Here is a 20,630-nt window from a genome sequence, read left to right as displayed (position 1 = left end):
GTTATTATTTAGTGGTGTAATTCATACAACGGGCAGAACCGAATTTAGTCATCATAAATTGTGTTTTAAAAACCACCCTTTTAATTAACCCAAATAATTTCAAAACTCACATTATACATTTTAATTAATCGTTTAAAAAATAGTAATAATTTCGCGTAGTTTTGAAGCATGATAAAATTTTTGACTCAAATCATCTTCATTACGGTCCTGTGCTACAAGAGGGGTTACAACATAATAACGTAAAACCTCGGTGCTAATTTGATTTATTCGATCGATTTCGACGAACTGCAATTTTGGGAGCACATTGTAGATATATCATAAGTATTTTAAAAATGGCCATTGCGAGGACGAGTTTGTAGGTTTAAATTATTAATTTTTTGACCCGATTAAACGGGTCGGAAATCAACAAACAATAGTCTGATTACCATTTTAGACATTACTCGTTACAATTTTATCCACTCAACCATTTATTTGAGCGACTTAAAGAAGTTCGTTTTAATAAAGGTAAGTCTTTACATTAATCTATTTTTCTATATTATGTTGTATTATCACTTACATCAAAGGAAGCTCTAATTTAATTTATTTCATTATAATAGAATTAAATGTTATTTTGGGCCCGACTTCAACTAATAGCTCATTGATTTTAACGGTACAATTTGGTGAAATTATTAATTAATGTAAGCTTAAATGGAATTAATATGGTATATCCATTAAATTACCATAAATGAAATGTTTTCAATTAGTTATTAATTTTTAAAAAAGTCGTATTTTCTTAATTTATAGATAATATGAACAGATTTCCGTATCACGTTGATGCTTGAAATGTCTTCTTCTATCTATGTTATCTAACATACAATTTATCATACTTCGAAGCAATATTTAAGATAGCTTTTGTGACACTTTACACCAATATATTGACGCTACAACGACTCCTTTGTTGTAATTCCTATTTAAGAATTATGAGTGTTAGAATTACATTTCCGACCATTGTGCTTCGCTTCCAATCGGAAAATCCATTCGGCGATGTAAGCTTTTCTAATTGTGGATGTTTCTATGTTTTCCACTAGAACTACCAGGTCACTGAGGCAACTTTGTAATTACTTCCTGTAGTTCGCTTTTATTAACGTCTAGACGGTGTAATAGTTGATAAAGGGAATTGAAAGCTCTCTGTTTGACAGCGGTTGTAGTGCATCGGCCAGGACATTTTCCTTTGTTGTTATTTGGCATATATACCTTGCTAAGTGTCCAATTAAATCTAAATACTAGAACTATTGAGGTGAACGACAATAAACATTATAAAAGCTGGACCTTTCGACAAGTAAATTATTGCTTTGTGTATTGGCTGTGTTATACATCTTCCCTGCAATGCTCAACTTTTTAGAGAAGTAGATACCAAACACTGTATACGAAGGCTTTGAAAAGCATTACATTAGACTCGGATTGAAACATTTGTCATGAGCATGCAAATAATGGTTCATTGCTAATAATGAGTCACGTGTTGTTCTGGTTCATGTTTAGTTCTGCACTTTAGGTAATATTTGTTTGGCGAAGCTGATGTTTCAATAAACCGTTAATTCTTTATTGCCGTGGATTCTTTCGCATGAAGGATTCAAATCGTCGTAGTCTTCAAAATTTTTAGAAACTTTACCTGCGTTTTTGTATTGTAAGCTTCGTACATCTTTTCTGCAATGTTCATCTTTTTAGAGAACAACCCAAGTGTCTACCAAATTCTTGCGATTTGCTGTTTCACAACTACTAGTATCAGCAGTATATCAATATTACTGATTACGAACAATTATGGCATGTCGAGGTTGCCGACTTTGTACTATGTATTTGAGTACAGGTTTTACTATAGTATGTTGTTTTGGTTCATTTGGAGTTCTGCCACTTTATATAACACTTGTCTGGCGAAGTTGATATTCAATAAACCATTAATTCTTTGCTCCCGTGGATTCTTTCGCAGTTTTCAAAATTTACCTGCGTTTTTTTTTAATACAGTAGAGGTGGACATTCTTGTTATTCTGCATGTTCTGGACTTCCAGTAATCTGAAATTATTCAAATTATTTTTTCCTGTCATCTCCAAAGTTGCAAAATTTTATATCTAACATGAAATGAGTCACGTTGACAAAGTCTAATGAGCAGTGTTTAAGATATCTTCAAAACAACATAATCTTTATATTAATTAGTAATCAATTTCAGATTATTTAAAACCAATACATTCTTTTTTGTTTTAGATAAAAATGAAATATCTACCCATTTTTCTTTTACCTCTTTGTATTGAAGCTGGACTATTTCATGCTTTAGTGAAAGAAGGATGTACATTTGACGATGAAACCAACAGTTACCAATGTACAAAAATAAGAAAATTCTTCCCAAAAATGTATTATGGCGATTATCGCCTCAACTGTGAACTTTGCGATTTGAGAGTGTTTAATAAAGATACATTTTCACATAGAAACGCTTTGCTGATGTTCAACGTAACTGGAAGTAACATGGAAAATATTACAAATCACGCGTTTGAAAATCTAAGAAACTTGCAACATATTCATTTGGAGCATAATAAGATTATTAATGTATCTGAAAATGCCTTTGCGGGTTTAAGACACGTTTACGAGTTACATTTGGAATTTAATAATATTGAAAATTTAACGGAAGGATTTCTGAATAATTTCGAAGCGAATTCTGTTTATATTAGTTATAATAAATTGGTTACGATTCCACCGGGCGTTTTTAAGGGTCTACATGGAGTTATGTCGATGGATTTTTCACACAATTTAATTATTAATCTCGAAAAAGGATCATTTTGGAATGTTAATGGAATAGAAATTTTAAATTTATCAAACAACAAATTGTGTTCATTACCATTAGGTGTTTTTAGCAACATACAAACTTTAAGAGATTTAAATTTGTCGAATAATAAATTTAAAACGTTTCCTATTGGAGTTTTTTCACCGTTAAAGAATTTGGTTTTTCTAAATTTATCACACAATTATTTTTCGGAATTTGATTCGTCACTTATTTTACCATTAAGAATTTTATCTCGGTTGGATATTTCTGGTAATGGAATTCAATATTTAGACACGATTAAATTACATCAAAACGTCCCCACTTTACGACATTTAGTAATAAATGATAACTTATGGAGGTGTTATCAACTGGGAAATGTTATCCAAGAATTACGCAAAGTTAATGTTGATGTATCAGATTTTAGCTACGAAAGATTTGATATTATGAATATTAATGGAGTTGCTTGTACCGATATGGAATTTAGCGAAGTTTTTCCTGTTGAAGAATATTTAAAATTTGTTACTAAATATTCATCCCAATATTACTGCTAATTTTATTGTAAAGGCTTAAAAGATTGTGTTTATCATTTTGTGTTAATAAAATTTAACATCTCATAAAAAATGAAAACCTAATACCTACAATTTTCTTTACAACACTTTCTATAAAATCTTCTCAAAAATTCCAAAATCCCTGTTTACCCTTATAAAAGATACGATCTCTTTATTGCGTTTCCGCGTCATATTTGTTTTGATATTTAAATTTGCTTTAATAACGGGGTTGGTTACGTTAAAAGTAACGTCCGTAACGGCCGTAAAATCTGCATATCTTAAGCGGGAATCGCGAGGGAGTACGTGTAGTGGGCGGCCAAAGAACGACAAAAAGTAAAAAACAAAATAGCGCGAAGTAAAAAAAGAAACTTTACGGCGGGGCGTTTCACGTATATGGGCAAATGGTCGGAGTTCGCGCCCGAGGACATGTAATTTACCATATCGGGAGCAAAACGCTCCACCTCTTAAGACATTGTCATTTCCAAACGCCTCATACGTGACGAATTTCAAAGTGCCCCCGACGTTGGGAGGTTTCTCGAGGAAATTGGGGTTAACTTAAAACCAAAGTGAAACTAAACTAAATTAAAGTGAACCAAAGTGAACCAAAGTGTACTGAAGTAAACCAAAGAGAACCAAACCAAACCAATTTACCACCAAGTTGGAATCAGAATGAAACTAAGTTGAATCTAGCGGGGAAATCTACTTAGTATTCATCGTCTGGTTATCTTCGTGTTCCTGCATCAAAATGCTTATTATTCTTGTATGGCACAAACTATTTATTAAAATGTTTTATTGATCGATATGAATTATGCAAGAAAATTAAGGTAGTCGATTTTTTTTTATTTTTATGTATGAAAATAAGGTCGATGTAATTTTTCATCTTTATCGTTGTGTCGTTTACGTCGCATCTTGTGACGTCGCGGTGGCTTATCGCTATAATATGATTCTTTGTCCCACTTGCAGTAGTTCTGGTTCAATCTTATCACCTCAACTCCAAAGGTCATTTTGTCATTTTGTTTTTCGTTCGCATCATCAGTGTAGCTTTCAATATTCAAATTTGGCTATTCGAGGTTTATTCTACGTAAATTTTTCGATTTATTTTGAGTAATTTAACGATTTCTTTTATATACTTACGAACGTAGTCGATTTTGGATGTGTGATCTCACAGCCCTAAAATTTTTTTTTTGAATAACATGTTAGTATCGTTGTATTTGTAACCAATAATATCGTTGTTAATAAAAGTGTCCTCTTTCCAATGAACCAACTCGTTTTAAAATATAACTTTTAGTTTTTGAGAAAACAATATTTGAAGTATTGATAAAATTTTCGCCAATTATTAATTAAAGTATCCTCTTTTTAGAGTTTCTTCGTGAGTTAAATCACCATCAAAAAAGTTCATTTTGTATCTTGGATCCAAATAAGTTGACATATCTTGTCAGCTTTCTTATTAATTTCATTTTTATTCAAATATCGCAATAATGTGAAATTATAACCATAATGGCCAGATAGATATTCGGCATCCCCTTCGGCCTGATATTCGATTATCCGGCATCCAGCTTTTCGCAAAAACACTATTCGTTCCATCACTATTTAGATGTATAAGTGTGCAGTAATCTCTAGACCATTCAAGATGAAATTACGTAAAGTTATATTGTATACCAAGGTTGTGATTTAAACGTTTGCAACACAATTTATTTCTTTATAAAAATTGTGTTATCTGAATCTAAATCTTGATAATTAATGAGGCAGATGAAAATCTTTCTTTATGAATAAGACCGTAATTATAATATTGAATAAAACTTAAGAAACTTTTTTTTAAAGGAAACTTTATAAAAATCAATATAGTATATTTGGTGTTCGAAAACAGCAATATGATCCGCTAGAAAGTTATTGTACCTGTTGTACTCTAGGGATGTATGGTTTTTCTGGCTTACTGACTTCCTATAAAATAAAAGGAACGACCCCGTTGAACCCCTGGTGATATTTATCGTTTAAAATAGTCCGGTATAAGAAAACCCAAGGAAAACCGGAAAAACACCCCCGTTAGTTTCCGTTAAGGTCCAATCCGGGCTTAGATAAACTTTTACGAGTTTCGCAATAAAATCTTTTTCCTTATATTACAAAGAAAAAAATTCACAACCATTTTTTTCAATCATCCCCATTAATTCCACTGTAAATAAAATAATTAAATTTGAGACATAAAAAAACGCCAAACCCATCCGGTTTGATTATTCGAAAACTTAATTTAGCGCGAGTGCTGTCTTCATCGACAGCTGTAAGAGGAGGAAGGGGAGTAAGAGGGGTGTTGGAAAACAGACGGCACGAAGGTTTGAAACCCCCGGCTTCGTTACCAAACCTTTCCTCTCTCCATCGTCTAAAAGCGACGGAGTTAAGGAATGCATTTAAATCGGGACTTAAGAACAGGCCTTATCCATCAAGAGGCGGCGTCCTGTCCTCAGGGGGTTTCAAGCCACCCCCGGAGCACGTCGGAGACCAATTTAAACTGCCTCCAGTCGGTTGTTGGTGAACGATTTTAAACGATTTCAGGAGGGCCAACAGTCGTAAATCGTCTACGACACGTACGAACATAACAATAAACAACAAGGTTTTTGGTGTGTCGAGAACTGAAAAACTGTTTTGACGTACTGAAATTTTTAACATGGATTCGGTTTGTAATAAAAAGTTTAAAGGTTAAGTTGTAAAATTGGGAAGAAAAAATATTCCTGTGTGAATCATTTGAGAACTTTTCTAGTGAATTCTAAGAAATTTTAAAGAAATAAATTTAAAAAGTCCCAATACATACCAGAATGATTAACATATTCTAATAGGTTATTTACATCTTTATCCATAATTAAAACCAATTATTGCTATTCCACGAAAACATTTTTTAACAAAAAACGTGAAGGTCAAACAAAATATTATATAACACAACTTATCCAAACTACTTAAAACGTTACTGCAATAATTACAATTATTGAAAAAGCAAAATATCCCATTTCATAATGCCTCGAGGACGAAAAGAAAAATTTCTTATTAACCAATCAACCACATTTTATCGTTTCGCTGAGGTTATTCCGGTTTTTGATCAGTTCATAATCTGTCGTTTTCATACGCACATCGTGTAAATTGTTCTTTTCACAATGTTGTTAAGAGTTTTAATTGTTGTCGTCGTGTTTGCATTAATCTTCAATGAAAATGTCGAGGCTAACAGAAAATTGGATCGGCTCAAAGATAAGATAAACGATCGCATTGAAGACGGGTTATTTAAGCTGCATAAATTGGGGTGCAAAATTCGCAAACATAAAGGGTGTGTTGGTCATCCGAACCACCCAGGAAGTGTTAGTTCTACTTCTAGTTCACCACAATTAATAACAACACCAACAACTGTTAAAACTCCACCTGTTGTTACAATTAAAGAAGATTATAAAATTCATGAAGGTAAATTTATAAATAATTTTTTGGTGATTCCTAACTAAGTTTATTTTGGTGTTTTTAGATGATATACATCTACCGTATACGCCGGATATAGACATAAGAATTGGAGAATGATAATGCAGAATTTGTATTTTTTTAAGTATTCTTCAGTTCCTTAAATCGCATTAATTTTTGTCGCTTTGTATTCTTTTGTATTTTTTTATGATTTGAAATAAAAATTTATTTTAAAACATTTTCAACTAATTTTTGTAACTCAACCTTCTTCTATAAGCACAATTTAACGGTTTAACATTTTTTCATAATTGATTTCTTAAGAATAATAATAATGATGTTAGGTTGGGTTTGTTTTTGGTGGAGTATGGAACGAGTTGTAAATACTCAAAATTGAACTCATCACTACAACTTGTTTATTTGTGTTTGTACTATATCTAAAATAAATAGAACCAACTCTGCTCAACTATTGCTCGGTAATGAATTAATTGCATGTAAATAAACAGAACAATACGATCTAGTAAGACTTAAATTTTTATTTAAATCTGAGTTTAAATGAATCTTTTGTTTTTCAGAGATTTTTCAGATCTATGAAACATTTTTACAGATTAAAACAATATTGAGAATGACACAATGGTTAGAGCAAATTCAATTTGATTTTGTGTTGTTGTAGCACACTAGACATTCTTGGCCTGCCAAAAGTTCGGCTGGTTTATTGATCCAATATTCAACTTCCTAATATCACGAAATATTATTAATAATAACCGTAAAACATAAATAATGAAAACAAATATTAAACAATATTCATAGCTTTTAGTATTTTCTGTGTACCCACTAAGAAACATCTTGCGAGCAACAGTTGGATGTTTGCCAAAATGTCCCGTTGGGTTGAGAGATTGTGAAAAGGAAACGGATCAAATTCTTGGCTGTGTTTCCTATATTGTTATTAGTACTCTATGTACAGGGCAACAACCTCGTCGTTACTGGCAAAGAAGTCTGTGTCAAAATAGAATGCAATGCAGTAAATGGAGTCTACACATAAACAAATTCAAACTCTTGTTAGGTGAATAAATTTTAGAAGTTACCGACAGATGACGAGACTTTACGCGAGCTCTAGGCGAACAGGAAAATTGTCGGAAATAATGCACAAACTTTTTGCAATCTGTGAGAAAGCTGCTGACATCACAGGCAAGGGTGGTGCTCAAGCTTTAGATCGAGCTGGTTTGATTTTTGTCGTAAGTTCGCTCGCGTATACCAGTCCAAGATGGCAACCAGTAATACAATGAAAAGTCGTAACATTAAGTTACAAGACTATGCTAATGAACCAGATTTGACCAGACAGAAACCGAGATTTGAGAATGGCGGTTTCCTTTTAATATCCTGACTTTAATTACTTCTTAGAACGCATCCAATTTCTAACCTACCACAGTTTCTTTCGGATTTGGCAACAAATTCATTCTTCAAAACAACAAAACTCTTGATGAGCAGCTCCTTCAGATCAACTGAATCACGTTTTTGTTGATCTACGATTCACGACTGGTAGGGTTTTTTCAGCACATGCACAAAAGCAAGTACGAAGACTTGATACACTTTCGTTTTCACGTTCTGTGGGAACGCAGATGTCCTTTACTAACAACTGATTCATATCGGTATGTTATTACTGTATAACTACGGAGCATACAAAACCAGAAAAGAGCACTGTTTCGATTAAAATGATTAGTTTAGTTGTAGAAATTGTTTCATAGAAATTAAAAAAATGTACTTACCAACGAACTCAAACATACACGAAATTAATCTTAACTAAAGAATTTATTAACTAAAACGTAAATGAAATATAAAAACCCCAACTTAATGAAATAGAACAACTTTAATGAAAATCGACTTGACTCGAAGATTATTTGACCAAAAGTGACATAAAAACGAAACGAGACGACGAATTTTGTAACTCACAATACAAAACACGTTTTTCTTACATAAAGAACATGAATACTGGAAAGTAACTTGAAATGAATAAAAATTAATAGGAAACGAAAATAGAAATTAACAAAAATAAAAGAAATTATTAACTTTTAAACAAGCACCTTCATTAAAAGTTGTAAACTTTTTACAAATTCTCCTCCAAACCTCTATCTTATCCGGCAATTCTTTTTACTTTGCTTTTATTGCAGTTTCAGTCGGAGTATAATATAGAGTTTTGACATCCCTTTTAACGGTTCTAAGCTCAGTGCATCACCAATGGCAAGTGGCAAGTGGCAAGTTCTGACTCATCATCTAGTGGGAGTGAACAGACGAAGGTTATTAAATATTCCTCAACATCACAGTTCATTTTGGACAGAATTAACCTTATTCATCATCAGTACTTGTGGGGTTGCACATGATGGTTACAATTACAACGTATTTTAATAGCCGCTACATCACCTCCAGTCTAGTATATTATGGTTACTATTCTGATTCTCCATGCACTTCGGATTCAGAAATCTAAGGTTGTTGAATAGTTAAAACATTTATCATCATATCAAGGTGGTTGCAGTGATGACAGGTACATCTTATAATACAATAGGTTATTTGTAGTGCAGGGCATCATCAATATATCAATATATCACATCAATATATTTTTAAGTCTTCATATCTTTCTGTGACATCAAAAGCGATAAATGAATTATTAAGGAACTATCAAATATCGTTTTATCCCAAAGATAAGAGCTACCATTAATGTTTGGTCAAACAACAATTTGGGTTACATTAATATTCGATCAAACAAGAGTTTCCACCTCCTTTATTATTTTTGCGTATTTTTCTCTATCTATGTACCTAAACGTACTGTTCGTAACAGTTTTAATATCTAAATTTATGAATATAGCAAAATCATATTTCTGTGGTGTTATTTTTTCATTTGGTAGTATATTTATTAAAACTGCTTCGGGGAAGAAGTGAATACACGCAATAAAATTTACATAAAATGAAAATAAAATGAATTTATATATTTTGATTTTGTCCGGATTGCAAGGACACCCGGACAATAATTTAAACCTCTTAAATTCTTTAACTATCGAGCAACTTCAAAATGTTTCAATGTCTCAAAAAAAATCTCAATTTCTAAATGGATTCAAATCAAGCATAATCATTTTTTTTCACGATTGTTGTACTAGATTAGAAAATATTTTTAAACAAACAATCTACTTGTAACGTTATCTTAAGAGTTTCGCCTTAAGAGAAAAGATAAGAAGAACCTATATTTACTATTGATTTATCAAAGTTAATTTAATCACAATTCCGAAAATGATGCTCTACATAGGTGAGTAATTTCTTTCAAAACAATCTCAACATTTTTTTATCGTATTACTTTTAGCACTTTTTTGGGCATTTACAACTGTTAACTCGGAGTTAATTTCCTTAGTAAACAACGATGTGACATTGATTATACAGGACTCCGACGATGGATTGACGTTAACTTTGTTAAAAGGTCAAATAAAAAATCCCGTTTTTATTATAATTTCTTTTTTATGAATTTATTTTAGATGGTATCGAAAAGTTATCTGGCAACATAGGTTTATCAACAAACCTTGAAAATCCCACATTTTGCGAAAATACCGATAACTGTATCAATTTCGGCGAAACTATTTTGACTATCGACGAAACAATCGAAAATTCCTTTATGTTAACTTGGTCGACGTTTAATACCGAAGAAACATTCACGGATTGCTTTAATTTAAACGCGGAGACGACGAATTGGTTCGGAGGACCCGAACAATGGAATCAATATTGGCCCATTGAAAAATTAACATTAACCAACTTTGCGAATGTACCCAAAGAAAATGGATTCGCCGCGATTGTTGAGCCTTATTGGCTAAATTCGAACGGGGCTTATATTTTTGTTGATCGTCGAACTCCATTATTTATCGATCAAAATAGTAAACGAGATGATGCGGTTTGTTTTAGCGCTAAGGTTGAAGCACCTTTTGCACCGACGAGAACTAGAAATCTTTTAAGATATTCAATTTCTGCTAGAGATAACGCTAGGGATGGTCATCTTCATGCAGTTGAAAATTTTTTGGGAAAACCAACTGGTAATTTTGAAATATTAGATTAATTTTATTATTTTTTTTTTATTGATTAGGTCATCCTGATAGGAGAATAATTGAGAAACCGATTTGGTCAACTTGGGCAAGATACAAAAGGCCGATAAATGATTCAATTTTATTACAATACGCAAATGAAATCGTGTATTATGAATTTCCAACCGGACAATTCGAAATTGATGATTACTGGGAGACTTGTTATGGATCCCTAACGTTTAGAGAACCCGAATTTACTAATATTCTCGATACCGTTGCACAAATTAAAGGATTAGGGTTCACGGTTTCACTTTGGGTTCACCCCTTTGTAAATATAGACTGTTATCAAACCGATGTGGGATTAGCAAATAGTACATTTTAGAATAATCTTAATTATTTGATCGATAAATAAATCCTTTCAGATTACTTCATTAAAAATTTTGAGGGTTCTGTTTTAACCAGTTGGTGGAATAGCAATACCAGTGAAGCTCAACATGTTGATTTTACAAATCCGGAAGCCCGCCAATGGTTTGTCGATGGATTAAAGATTCTTAGATGGATTTATAATATTGATGCTTTCAAATTTGATGCTGGGGAAACTTCTTGGGCGCCACAAATACCCGATTTAACGGGAGATGTTGAATTATCCCCCAGTTTATTAACGGAAACTTACGTGAGAATGTGCGCCGAATTTGGTGAATTAATTGAAGTCAGAACAGGATGGGGGTAAATATCACAAACAACAAGAATCGCTTTAAAAAGTTATTTGAATTGTAGAACTCAAGATTTACCTGTTTTGGTGAGAATGATCGATAAAGATTCGAGGTGGGGAACAAATAACGGTTTCAGGACTTTAATAACGACTTTATTGCAAATGAATATTAATGGTTATACAATGTGAGTACAAAAAGGGATTTTAAACTAAATTTTTATTTATTATCAATTTTTTGTAGGGTTTTACCTGATATGGTTGGAGGAAATGGTTACATTTTTAAACCATCTCCAGAATTATATATAAGATGGCTTCAAGCCAACACTTTTATGCCAACGATCCAATTTAGTTATGTTCCTTGGGAATTTGAAACCGATCAGGTATTCGCAAATTTGTCACATTGATTTAATAATAAATCTTTGATTTTAGTATCCAATTATTCAAATTTCAAAAAAATTCGTTGAAATCCATTCCATTTTCGCCGATGAAATCATAAGAGTAATGGAAAAATCTGTAACGGATGGTTATCCCGTTAACCCCCCAATTTGGTGGGTTGATCCTTTAAGTTCTGATGCTTTAAAAGAAGACACCGGTTTGTGATTTTTTTAATCACCAATATAACTTCTTTCTTAACCGTTTTCTCGACATTTCAGCTTATTTATTGGGTGAAGATATTTTGGTAGCTCCTGTTGTTGTTGAAAACGCTGTAACTCGCGATGTTTACTTACCAACTGGTTCATGGATAGATGCAAACACAGATGAAATTTACGAAGGTGGTCAAACTTTAATCGATTACCCAGCTCCTATTGAAGTTTTACCTTATTTCATTCGATCGGGAAGTAATGCAGAAAAAATTTATAAAACGAAAGTGTTAAAACGGGCCTAAACATTACTTATTAAATTTGTCAATAAATTATGATTCAAACAATTCGTTTTTTCCTTTATTTTTTCGTTCTAAATAACGTAAAGGTTAAAAGTTTATCAGATAACATCCTCGTTTATCATAAACTCCTATTTGGTAAGTTAGTTGAATTAAATCAACAAGAAACATTACAAGATGCAGAAAATTTTATTTCTATCGCTATTTTTAACCTTAATCGCCATTCAATGTGAATCAACGCCGATTTTTGATCATATAAAACAAGGTTTTGATAAAGCTCATCATGTTTTTCATCAATTTACCTGTAAAATTAAAGATCATAGAGGATGCGAAACTAAAACAATAACGACGGAGTCGATACCGACAAGTAAGTGAAACAATAATTTATGAATTTAATTCTTTTTTTTTAATTATAGCAATTGATCCTGTGGATATGATCGATATTAGAGCTGGTAATGATCAAGACATAAATTTAATTCCACTTACAACAAATGAAGAAGATATATACGATGCTGAAGCAAAACGTATAATAAACGTTAATACGTGTGCTGACGGATATAGAAGAGACCGAAGCGGAGTTTGTAGACAAATTTATTAATTTTAAAAATAAACTATTATCATGCATTTACTTTTCATTTATTACGTGCTACCTACTTCATTTTTTTGTGTATTAAGATAAGATCTCATTAAATGTAAAAACAGATATGGTAACAAATACTTAACATCTCTGCATTGCGAAATTGAGTCACTTTACTTTTATCATTTCATTTACAAGCCGGGAAGAACGTTCTAAGAATGTTTCCAAAATTCGTGGGAATTCTCTTGATGATTATCTGCTTGACTCAATATTCATCAGAATTTTATATAACAAAAAATAACTTGGTTGCGTTAAAAAGTTCGAGTGATTATAATTCTTTCAAGATGTAAGTTAGTAATTTAGTAATTGATTGTATACTTTTAATTTATTTTTAGGCGTCCGAGACATTTTATAGATTCTCCTTGTTTAGCTGGATACTGTCGGAACTGGGATAAGACTTGCGTTAAGTGCAACAAGATTTCATCCTTACCTCAAGGAAAAGTGTGTCCAAAAAGGTACTGCTTGGATTCAGATAAAAAATGTTCTTTATGCACGAAAATATAAATTTGATATTTGAAATAGAGAGTTTTTCCTCGTTTTATTACTGTAAATGAGAATATTACACAATGTTTATATATTATATTAATAAAAGGTTTAAATGTTTAATAACAATGTGTTTAATTGCGTTTTGAGACATTTCTTATCAACTATTAAATATTTACTTAAATAACATTTAAGAATGGATTTATTTAAAAAGAACATTTCCAAAAAATATTCTCATATAAAGTGTTTCATTTCAAAAACTGACCTTCATATTAATTAAGTCAATTTGAAACCGAGAATTGAACTCTGATAGAACCTTGTTTCAAACAATTCTACATTTACTAGCACGACTCGCATTAACTGAGGAAAAATTATTTTGAGAGCAGATTTTTCAGGATGTTTAAGAGAAATTGTTTAATATTAATAGATATGATACAAGGTAAGAACTTGTAAAACTTGTGGGAAAACAAAAACGGGAAGACACGAGCAAAATTAGGAGCATGCTAAATGTTGCCGAATTCAAACGATTCGAACTATCCTAGGAAAGACTAGAAGAGACCGGATAAGAAATATATGCATCAGAAAGAAGAATATATACATTAGAGCAAATTCCGGCGTATAATATTAGAATGAAAATCAACAGGTACTCAAACATCAGGAAGAATAGCCAAAAGGTGGAAGGACAGCTTCCAGTGTACATCACACTTCGCCTATCAATTCAGAATTGTATAGACACGTCTAAAAGAAGTGGAAGAAGAACATTGAGTCTGACGATAACGGTAGTTTTTATATATGATATTTTAGTTACAATCTCACCACACTGCCTTTATACATACACACTATTGCAGCACACCTCATTATGAGCTTTGGTCTCTTTCACAATACGGCTCCATTAGTCTCGATTTTGAGTAAATTGCCTCAGTTATACATCTGCAGCGCACAAATCCTCCCTAATATTGTCCATCGATCGCCCCCTTGGGCTTCCTCTTGTTCCATGGCTCTCTGGTGTTTGAGTGAGTACTCTTCGCACCATCTCTCTCAGTAATCTCTATACGTGTCTCAGCCACCTCAGTCTCTGGGCTTCAATCCACTTTGATAGTTCTGGGCCTTCCTATAGTTCTCTTATGAATAGTTCTTTCTCATTGATAGTTCTCTTAATTGTCTCATATTTTTCTTTCAAACCTGTTTAACAACTTCTGATGAAGTTTATTGAAGATTACCTTTAATCTGGACTGCTCCCTGTTGAGGTAATCTACACCCAGTTACTATATATTTGCTTTTCTTTTCACTTATTTGCAGACCCAGGTATTTTCGACCATCATTTAAATGTATAAGGCCTTCCTCTAACGCTGCTCTTCTTCTTTCTATAACTGATACATCATCCGCAGACGTCAGTACTTGAAGTTGACGATTGTATATCGTACCTTTCCAGGACGAGATTAAACACTAGCGGCGATAGGACGTCCCCCTGCTTCAGATCGCGTTCAATTTCAAACTCCTCTGACAGAAGGTTGCTTATTTTACATTGACCCTTGGTGTCTTTCACTTCATATCTTATCAGGTTTCGTATCTTTAGTAGAATTTGGAACTCTTCCAGCATTTTCCATATTTCTTGTCGTTTTACTGTATCATAAGCCATTGTGTAATCGATATAATCGGTATAATGGATCGATTACCTTTAAAACCAGCTTGGTAATCTCCTATGATCGTTTCTGCAACTGGAGTTAGCTGTCTATGGATTATCTGCATGAACACTTTGCAAGCTATTACAAGCAAGGTTATTCTATATGGTTAGTCTATAATTCGAGGAAATCAGTTTATCCCCTTTTTTGAATACAGCATAAATTATGCCGATTTTATATTCTCTAAGGAACTTTTCCGTCTTCCATATTTCTCCGGCTTGTATTAGTTCTGTTGAAAGTTCGTCGATTTTTAGAGCTTTGTTGCATTTTAGTTTTTTAATCGCTTCCGCAGCACTACCTCAATTCGCTTCCATGTTTTGAGGCTATTACTCTCATTGGCATTTGCTTCGACCTCATCGGTTTCATCAAAGAGCTTGTGAAAATATTGTACCTATACATTGATAATTTCATTTTTGTGGCTGAAATCCGAATATTGCTTTATGTTTTTGTAAAATATAAGTTTTTTTTTATTCTGGTTAATTGAATTCAGTGTTTTAACTTTATGTGTCTGCTAACTACTTAAGCAGGAAGTTCCCGTAATAAGTTGTTGTTACTGTAATGCTATCTGGAATAAAATGACAACTCTCAATAACACACAATTGTATTTGAGGCGATAAACAATATTAATTTCACGATCCAATGTCTTTAATTGTCTCTAGTTTACGTAGAATAATATGAATTTGAGGTTGATATCCAAATTGATCTAACAGCATTCAACAACTTAATTATCAAGCTTCCTCGTTAAGCGCAACAGATGGATTGAAACATGTTAATTTTGTTAATAAAAATGCGAGAATCAGTTTAAAAACAGATTAATTTCAATTTCTTCTTGTTTGTAGTCACCTTCATTTCCAATCTTAAAACTTAAGCGCAATTTTAATCAAAATGTCACTACGTCGTCATTTTTGTTTTTTCTAATTAATAAATATGTAATCATCATCATCATTATAATTATTGTAAAATAATGATCTGCTAATACTTAGTGAGTTAGTATTGATTAAACTAAATACATTATGAATTAAACTAAATTAGATAATTTTAATAAAATTTTTATTATTCTAATTAATTTCCAAATACTGGTCGACATCTTCCCATAATAAATTTTTCATTACTATATGTGCATTTCCTGGTTTGAAGTTTTGGAGCGGTTACCATAAATCGAGTTTCAATAGTGATTGGTGATTCTAATGTGAAAACAAAAATGTAGCAACAAAACGTAATTTATAAAACTAAAACTTACCCGCTGTAGTGGTAACTATTTTGATATTATTATCGTTATCTATAAAGTATATTCTGTCGTCACAAAACGACGCCGTTAATATACAAATAAAAATCAACAATTTTGAATACATGTTTTCCTGTAAAGAATAAAATGTTAACGGAAATTAGAACATTTTTTGTAGTAAATTTCTTACTTACTTAATTTCTTCTTAAAACTCTCCTACAAATTCCTCTACCAGTAATTTTCATCCCCTCAGGACAATTTGGTCGAACTTTAAGTAAATAACGAAACGAGTACACTACAAAACGTTTAAACGAACATAAATTTCGCAAAATGGTATAAACATGATAATTGATTAATTTATATTTAACGCAACTAAAAAATAAGAATTAAATCGTACCGTCTGTCGTTGCCGGTTCTATCTTATCATTTATGTATATGCTCGTTTGAACTGTTGGGGTGATTAACGGCGCAATAACTATAATTAGTGTTACGATGACAACGTTTAAAATCTTCGTTTCCATTTTTTAAAGCTTGTTATTCTGCCGTAACAATACATCACATTGTGCGAGTTTTTTCAATGCTTATAAAGAGAATCCGATCGTGATCAAACCGGTTCCACGACCTTTCGGAAGTTCCTCGAAGGCTAATTACCTTCTTATTCATTTGGTAATGCTCGTGTGGATGTGCTGTTTCCAACAGAAAAAGGAGGACGTATAAATTTAGACACGATGAGAACGTGGTTTTTATTTTTTCTATTACTCATCCTATTAACAAATGCAGTTTCACAAACGAAGATGGATCCTGATAGGATTATTCATCCTGATGATCCAATATTGACAAGTAAGTAAGGAATATAATAAGGTAAAAAATTATTCTTGCCATTTTTTAGCTACTGAAGATATTTTGGATAATCGATTTTTAGTAAACGTTAGAAAAAATTGTCCACAGGGTCAAATTTTGGATCAAAGACAAATATGTAGGAAACAATTTTAAGGAGTTTAAAAAATAATTTAACTTATTTTTGTGATGATATTTATTTATAGGCAACCACATATACCAAGTTAAAAATTAATAAATTATTGTGTTAAAAAGATTACATTAATGAATAAAGAATAAGATATTTATTATCATTAAGGTCAGCGTTTTGTTGTTTATAACAACCTTTGAATCGCAAAAATCACATCAGTCTCAAAAAACACTTGGTAAATTACATAAGAAGAAAAATGTTGTTTCGATTTAAAATAGTTTTTATTTTTTCAATAATTTTCACCACCGCCCAAGGTCTGTATTATCCATTTAATTATCCAAATTATTATCACGTCCCTAATTATCCGAATTACCAAATCTATGCACCATACAACAACTATTATCGATCATATCCCCAAATTGCGGTTCAACCTCGATTTCAAATTACTCATCAACCACTTTCCTCCCAATTCAAATTCGAAAAACTCCAAGATTTCACTGATTATTACAAATATTTAAACAAAAAAATCCAAAATGATGTTAACCACCTTTATAGTTATCCTCAGCAAGGATTTCATCAAATCAATAATTTAAACGAAAATCCTAATTTCGTTCCAATAAATCAATACACTCCTCCTTCTTCTCCAAATATTAACCCAGGAATTAGTACTGTGTTTGATATTAACGTCGATAAAGATACTAAAAAAGTGGAAAATAAGGATAGTGAAGAAAAAGTTGACTTAACTGATCTCTTAAATATCCGTGATGGAATAAATTCACAATCAGTTCCAAACGATACAAATAATAGTACCGAAGAAAATAATGGTGGTCATGATGAAAATCAAATTGTAATCAACGTAAATGATTATGTCGATTATAAACCTCAGTATGAAAATGAAAATGTTGATTTGGATGACAATGATGAAGATTTAGCAACTGTAGATGAAGATGATGAAGACTACGATAATTTAGATGAAGATCAAACAGAAAAACCAACGGAGAAACCAAGGAAACTTTTTTCTTTTTTTAATTAATTACAATTATACCAAATATTATTTTTTTGTAATCTTTTTATTATTCAAAAATAAATAGTCTTAGTTTATTATTTTAAACGCACAACTTTCAGATTAATTTCCAGTTTAATCTATGCGAATGCAGGTTACCTTTCTAAATATAATCTTATCTGTTTTATTATAAACACAATTCGCTGCAATTATTTAATTAACAGTGTGATTATGACTCAACAGTAAATTATTTAGGCGCCATTTTCGACTTTAAATTTAATGATCGCACATTGATCAATTTAGCAAGATGACACTAAATTGCTTCATTAATGGGCAGGAAGGTCTATAGCCCTTTTGAACTCTTTTTTATATTTGTTTTATATATGTATTTCTTTTCGTATTTGTTATTATTTTTATTATAAGTCCAAATAAATATTGTTTTCTTCTTCTTGCTTCATTATTTAGGCATCACGTACTTGAGAAGTTATCAACTTATTGACACTAATAGAGATACACAAAACATTTGATCATTATTAGTAAATAAAAAAAAATGATTTGTTATTTATTCAAACTTAGAATAAGGTTGCTGCGGGGGTTGATTACACTTGCTGGTCTTAATCCCAGCAGTAAGGGTTAACTTACTGGTGGCACTAGAAACTACTTTAATATTATCCGAGCAACTACAATCGACGCTATTAAAGAAATAATAACCGAGGTCGCTTGTGGCCGAGGCAAGAAAGGCTACTTTGTTGAAGACATACCATCAGAGCTAATACAATTGACACTGGTAAGGAAATGGTAGCCGAGGTCGCTTGCGGCCGAGGTAATAGAGGTTATTTTTTTGAAGAAATATTATCCGATTGTGATACTTTCTACTCTCTTCTGAACGTTTTTCTTACTATTCATTTTTATCTTGTCGTCACCTATAATTAAATTACGTCGGGAGTTTTAGTAGTTAACAGTAGTTATAGTTGTAGCTAAACAACAGTGTTATGCAGACTTTCTGAGATATACATTGTCAGTGGAGAAATCTTCTTTAATTAATGTTAGAGAACGGCTTAAATGAGTTAGGGTGATGATAATCAATTATCGTGCCCATTAATACTATGGACTTGCTTCCAGTGGCTTTTCTATTTTTCGTTTACCCGAGTAATTTGGATTTTTGATGGTTTCTGTGAGCAAATAAGTGTCCTTGGATTTATTGTTTCCGTATCTGGTACGTTTATCGTATAATATTCTCCAGAACGAGATCCAGATATGGGCTACACTTGAAGATCGTACATCGAAAAGTGGCTAGGATAATCTATAAATGGTCATCGATTTAGCCAATTCCTTACATTTCCCAGTCTTAGTTCGGGTCCCTTAATGTCATCCTCCATGCTTCCCTTATTTCTTACACACTTTCTTCCTGAACACATACTTTGCTTAAATAGGTTCCTAGCCTCTCTTTCCACTAATTCTCTGTCACATTATCCACTCGCTTTATACCATCCTTACTTCAGTCCATCCATCCCAGTACACGACCTATTATTACTACCACGTATGTTTTTTATGCCTTCTCAGACAGTCCACAGTCATTGTTTTGTTAATCAATAATATATACCTTGATGATGGCTTGAAGCTCCGCATGTGTAGTTGTGACTGTGTCTAGTATCTTGCGCTCTCCTATCGCCCTCCCACCGAATATAGCCAACATCGCAGTGTTGACACCATTTTTTCCTTTCTACTTCATCCCATTCCAATCTCACCTTGTCACCATCCATCTCGCAATAACATTTCACTTTCCATTTCCCATTTTCCCTTCTTCAGCCGTACCGGCAATCAGATACGGCGGCGTCATCCTACACGGGGAAGTGTTTCTTAATAGAATTTTAATCTGGCAGATATAGCATGGTTGTATTCGTCACATTTTCGTCAAGGTACCACTGCAAACATTGCAGTACTAATGTTTCAAACAATAACGGTTGCGCTGTGCTTAATTTCCTCTATAGTCCAAACACATCTTTGGAATGTAGTAAACTTGGTTCTGTAATGGATGGTTTGGTAAAGATGTTACGCTGGACTACTTGGTTAATTTGTAAATTAGTCAACAAATTATGACGAAGTAGCTCAGAGTCATTGGATTCCAAGCGAAAATCGAATATTTCTAAGTTACTTTGAAGTACCGTGTTGACCAAATTATGAACGAACGAGTTACTTTAGATTTAAGTGTGGTTGGTGTAGA

General features: G+C 32.4%; 3 protein-coding genes and 2 long non-coding RNA genes across 6 annotated transcripts; 4 read left to right on the top strand and 1 right to left on the bottom strand.

Annotated features, from left to right (window-relative positions):
- The first annotated feature begins 273 nt into the window (after positions 1-273).
- On the top strand, positions 274-3,420 carry LOC111418110 (carboxypeptidase N subunit 2-like). Its single transcript, XM_023050564.2, has 2 exons — positions 274-504; positions 2,236-3,420. The coding sequence occupies exon 2, from the start codon at positions 2,242-2,244 to the stop codon at positions 3,337-3,339; it is 1,098 nt and encodes a 365-aa protein (XP_022906332.2). The 5' UTR covers positions 274-504; positions 2,236-2,241; the 3' UTR covers positions 3,340-3,420.
- Positions 3,421-6,424: 3,004 nt separating this feature from the next.
- LOC111418099 (uncharacterized) lies at positions 6,425-7,003 on the top strand. Its single transcript, XR_011641960.1, has 2 exons — positions 6,425-6,774; positions 6,833-7,003. It is a non-coding gene; the product is annotated as an uncharacterized lncRNA (long non-coding RNA).
- Positions 7,004-9,884: 2,881 nt separating this feature from the next.
- LOC111418059 (target of brain insulin) lies at positions 9,885-13,033 on the top strand. Its single transcript, XM_023050490.2, has 10 exons — positions 9,885-10,057; positions 10,112-10,225; positions 10,281-10,829; positions 10,880-11,188; positions 11,240-11,543; positions 11,595-11,714; positions 11,771-11,909; positions 11,959-12,121; positions 12,183-12,776; positions 12,826-13,033. The coding sequence occupies exons 1-9, from the start codon at positions 10,042-10,044 to the stop codon at positions 12,413-12,415; spliced, it is 1,947 nt and encodes a 648-aa protein (XP_022906258.2). The 5' UTR covers positions 9,885-10,041; the 3' UTR covers positions 12,416-12,776; positions 12,826-13,033.
- A 3,211-nt stretch (positions 13,034-16,244) lies between these two features.
- On the bottom strand, positions 16,245-17,060 carry LOC111418112 (uncharacterized). 2 transcript variants are annotated; one of them, XR_002706768.2, is made up of 4 exons: positions 16,834-17,060; positions 16,631-16,731; positions 16,452-16,569; positions 16,245-16,395 (listed from the first exon to the last, which is right to left on the bottom strand). It is a non-coding gene; the product is annotated as an uncharacterized lncRNA (long non-coding RNA). The 2 variants fall into 2 exon arrangements; XR_002706769.2 differs by having other exon boundaries at positions 16,627-16,731; positions 16,834-17,002.
- Positions 17,061-17,067: 7 nt separating this feature from the next.
- Positions 17,068-18,854, top strand: LOC111418111 (probable serine/threonine-protein kinase DDB_G0283337). Its single transcript, XM_023050565.2, has 2 exons — positions 17,068-17,276; positions 17,326-18,854. The coding sequence occupies exon 2, from the start codon at positions 17,660-17,662 to the stop codon at positions 18,434-18,436; it is 777 nt and encodes a 258-aa protein (XP_022906333.1). The 5' UTR covers positions 17,068-17,276; positions 17,326-17,659; the 3' UTR covers positions 18,437-18,854.
- Positions 18,855-20,630: the final 1,776 nt, after the last annotated feature.

The sequence above is a fragment of the Onthophagus taurus genome, chromosome 11 (assembly GCF_036711975.1).
Source record: "Onthophagus taurus isolate NC chromosome 11, IU_Otau_3.0, whole genome shotgun sequence".
NCBI lineage: Eukaryota > Metazoa > Arthropoda > Insecta > Coleoptera > Scarabaeidae > Onthophagus > Onthophagus taurus.
The sequence above is the reverse complement of the archived record's forward strand: the minus strand, read 5'-3'. Positions and strand labels throughout refer to the sequence as shown.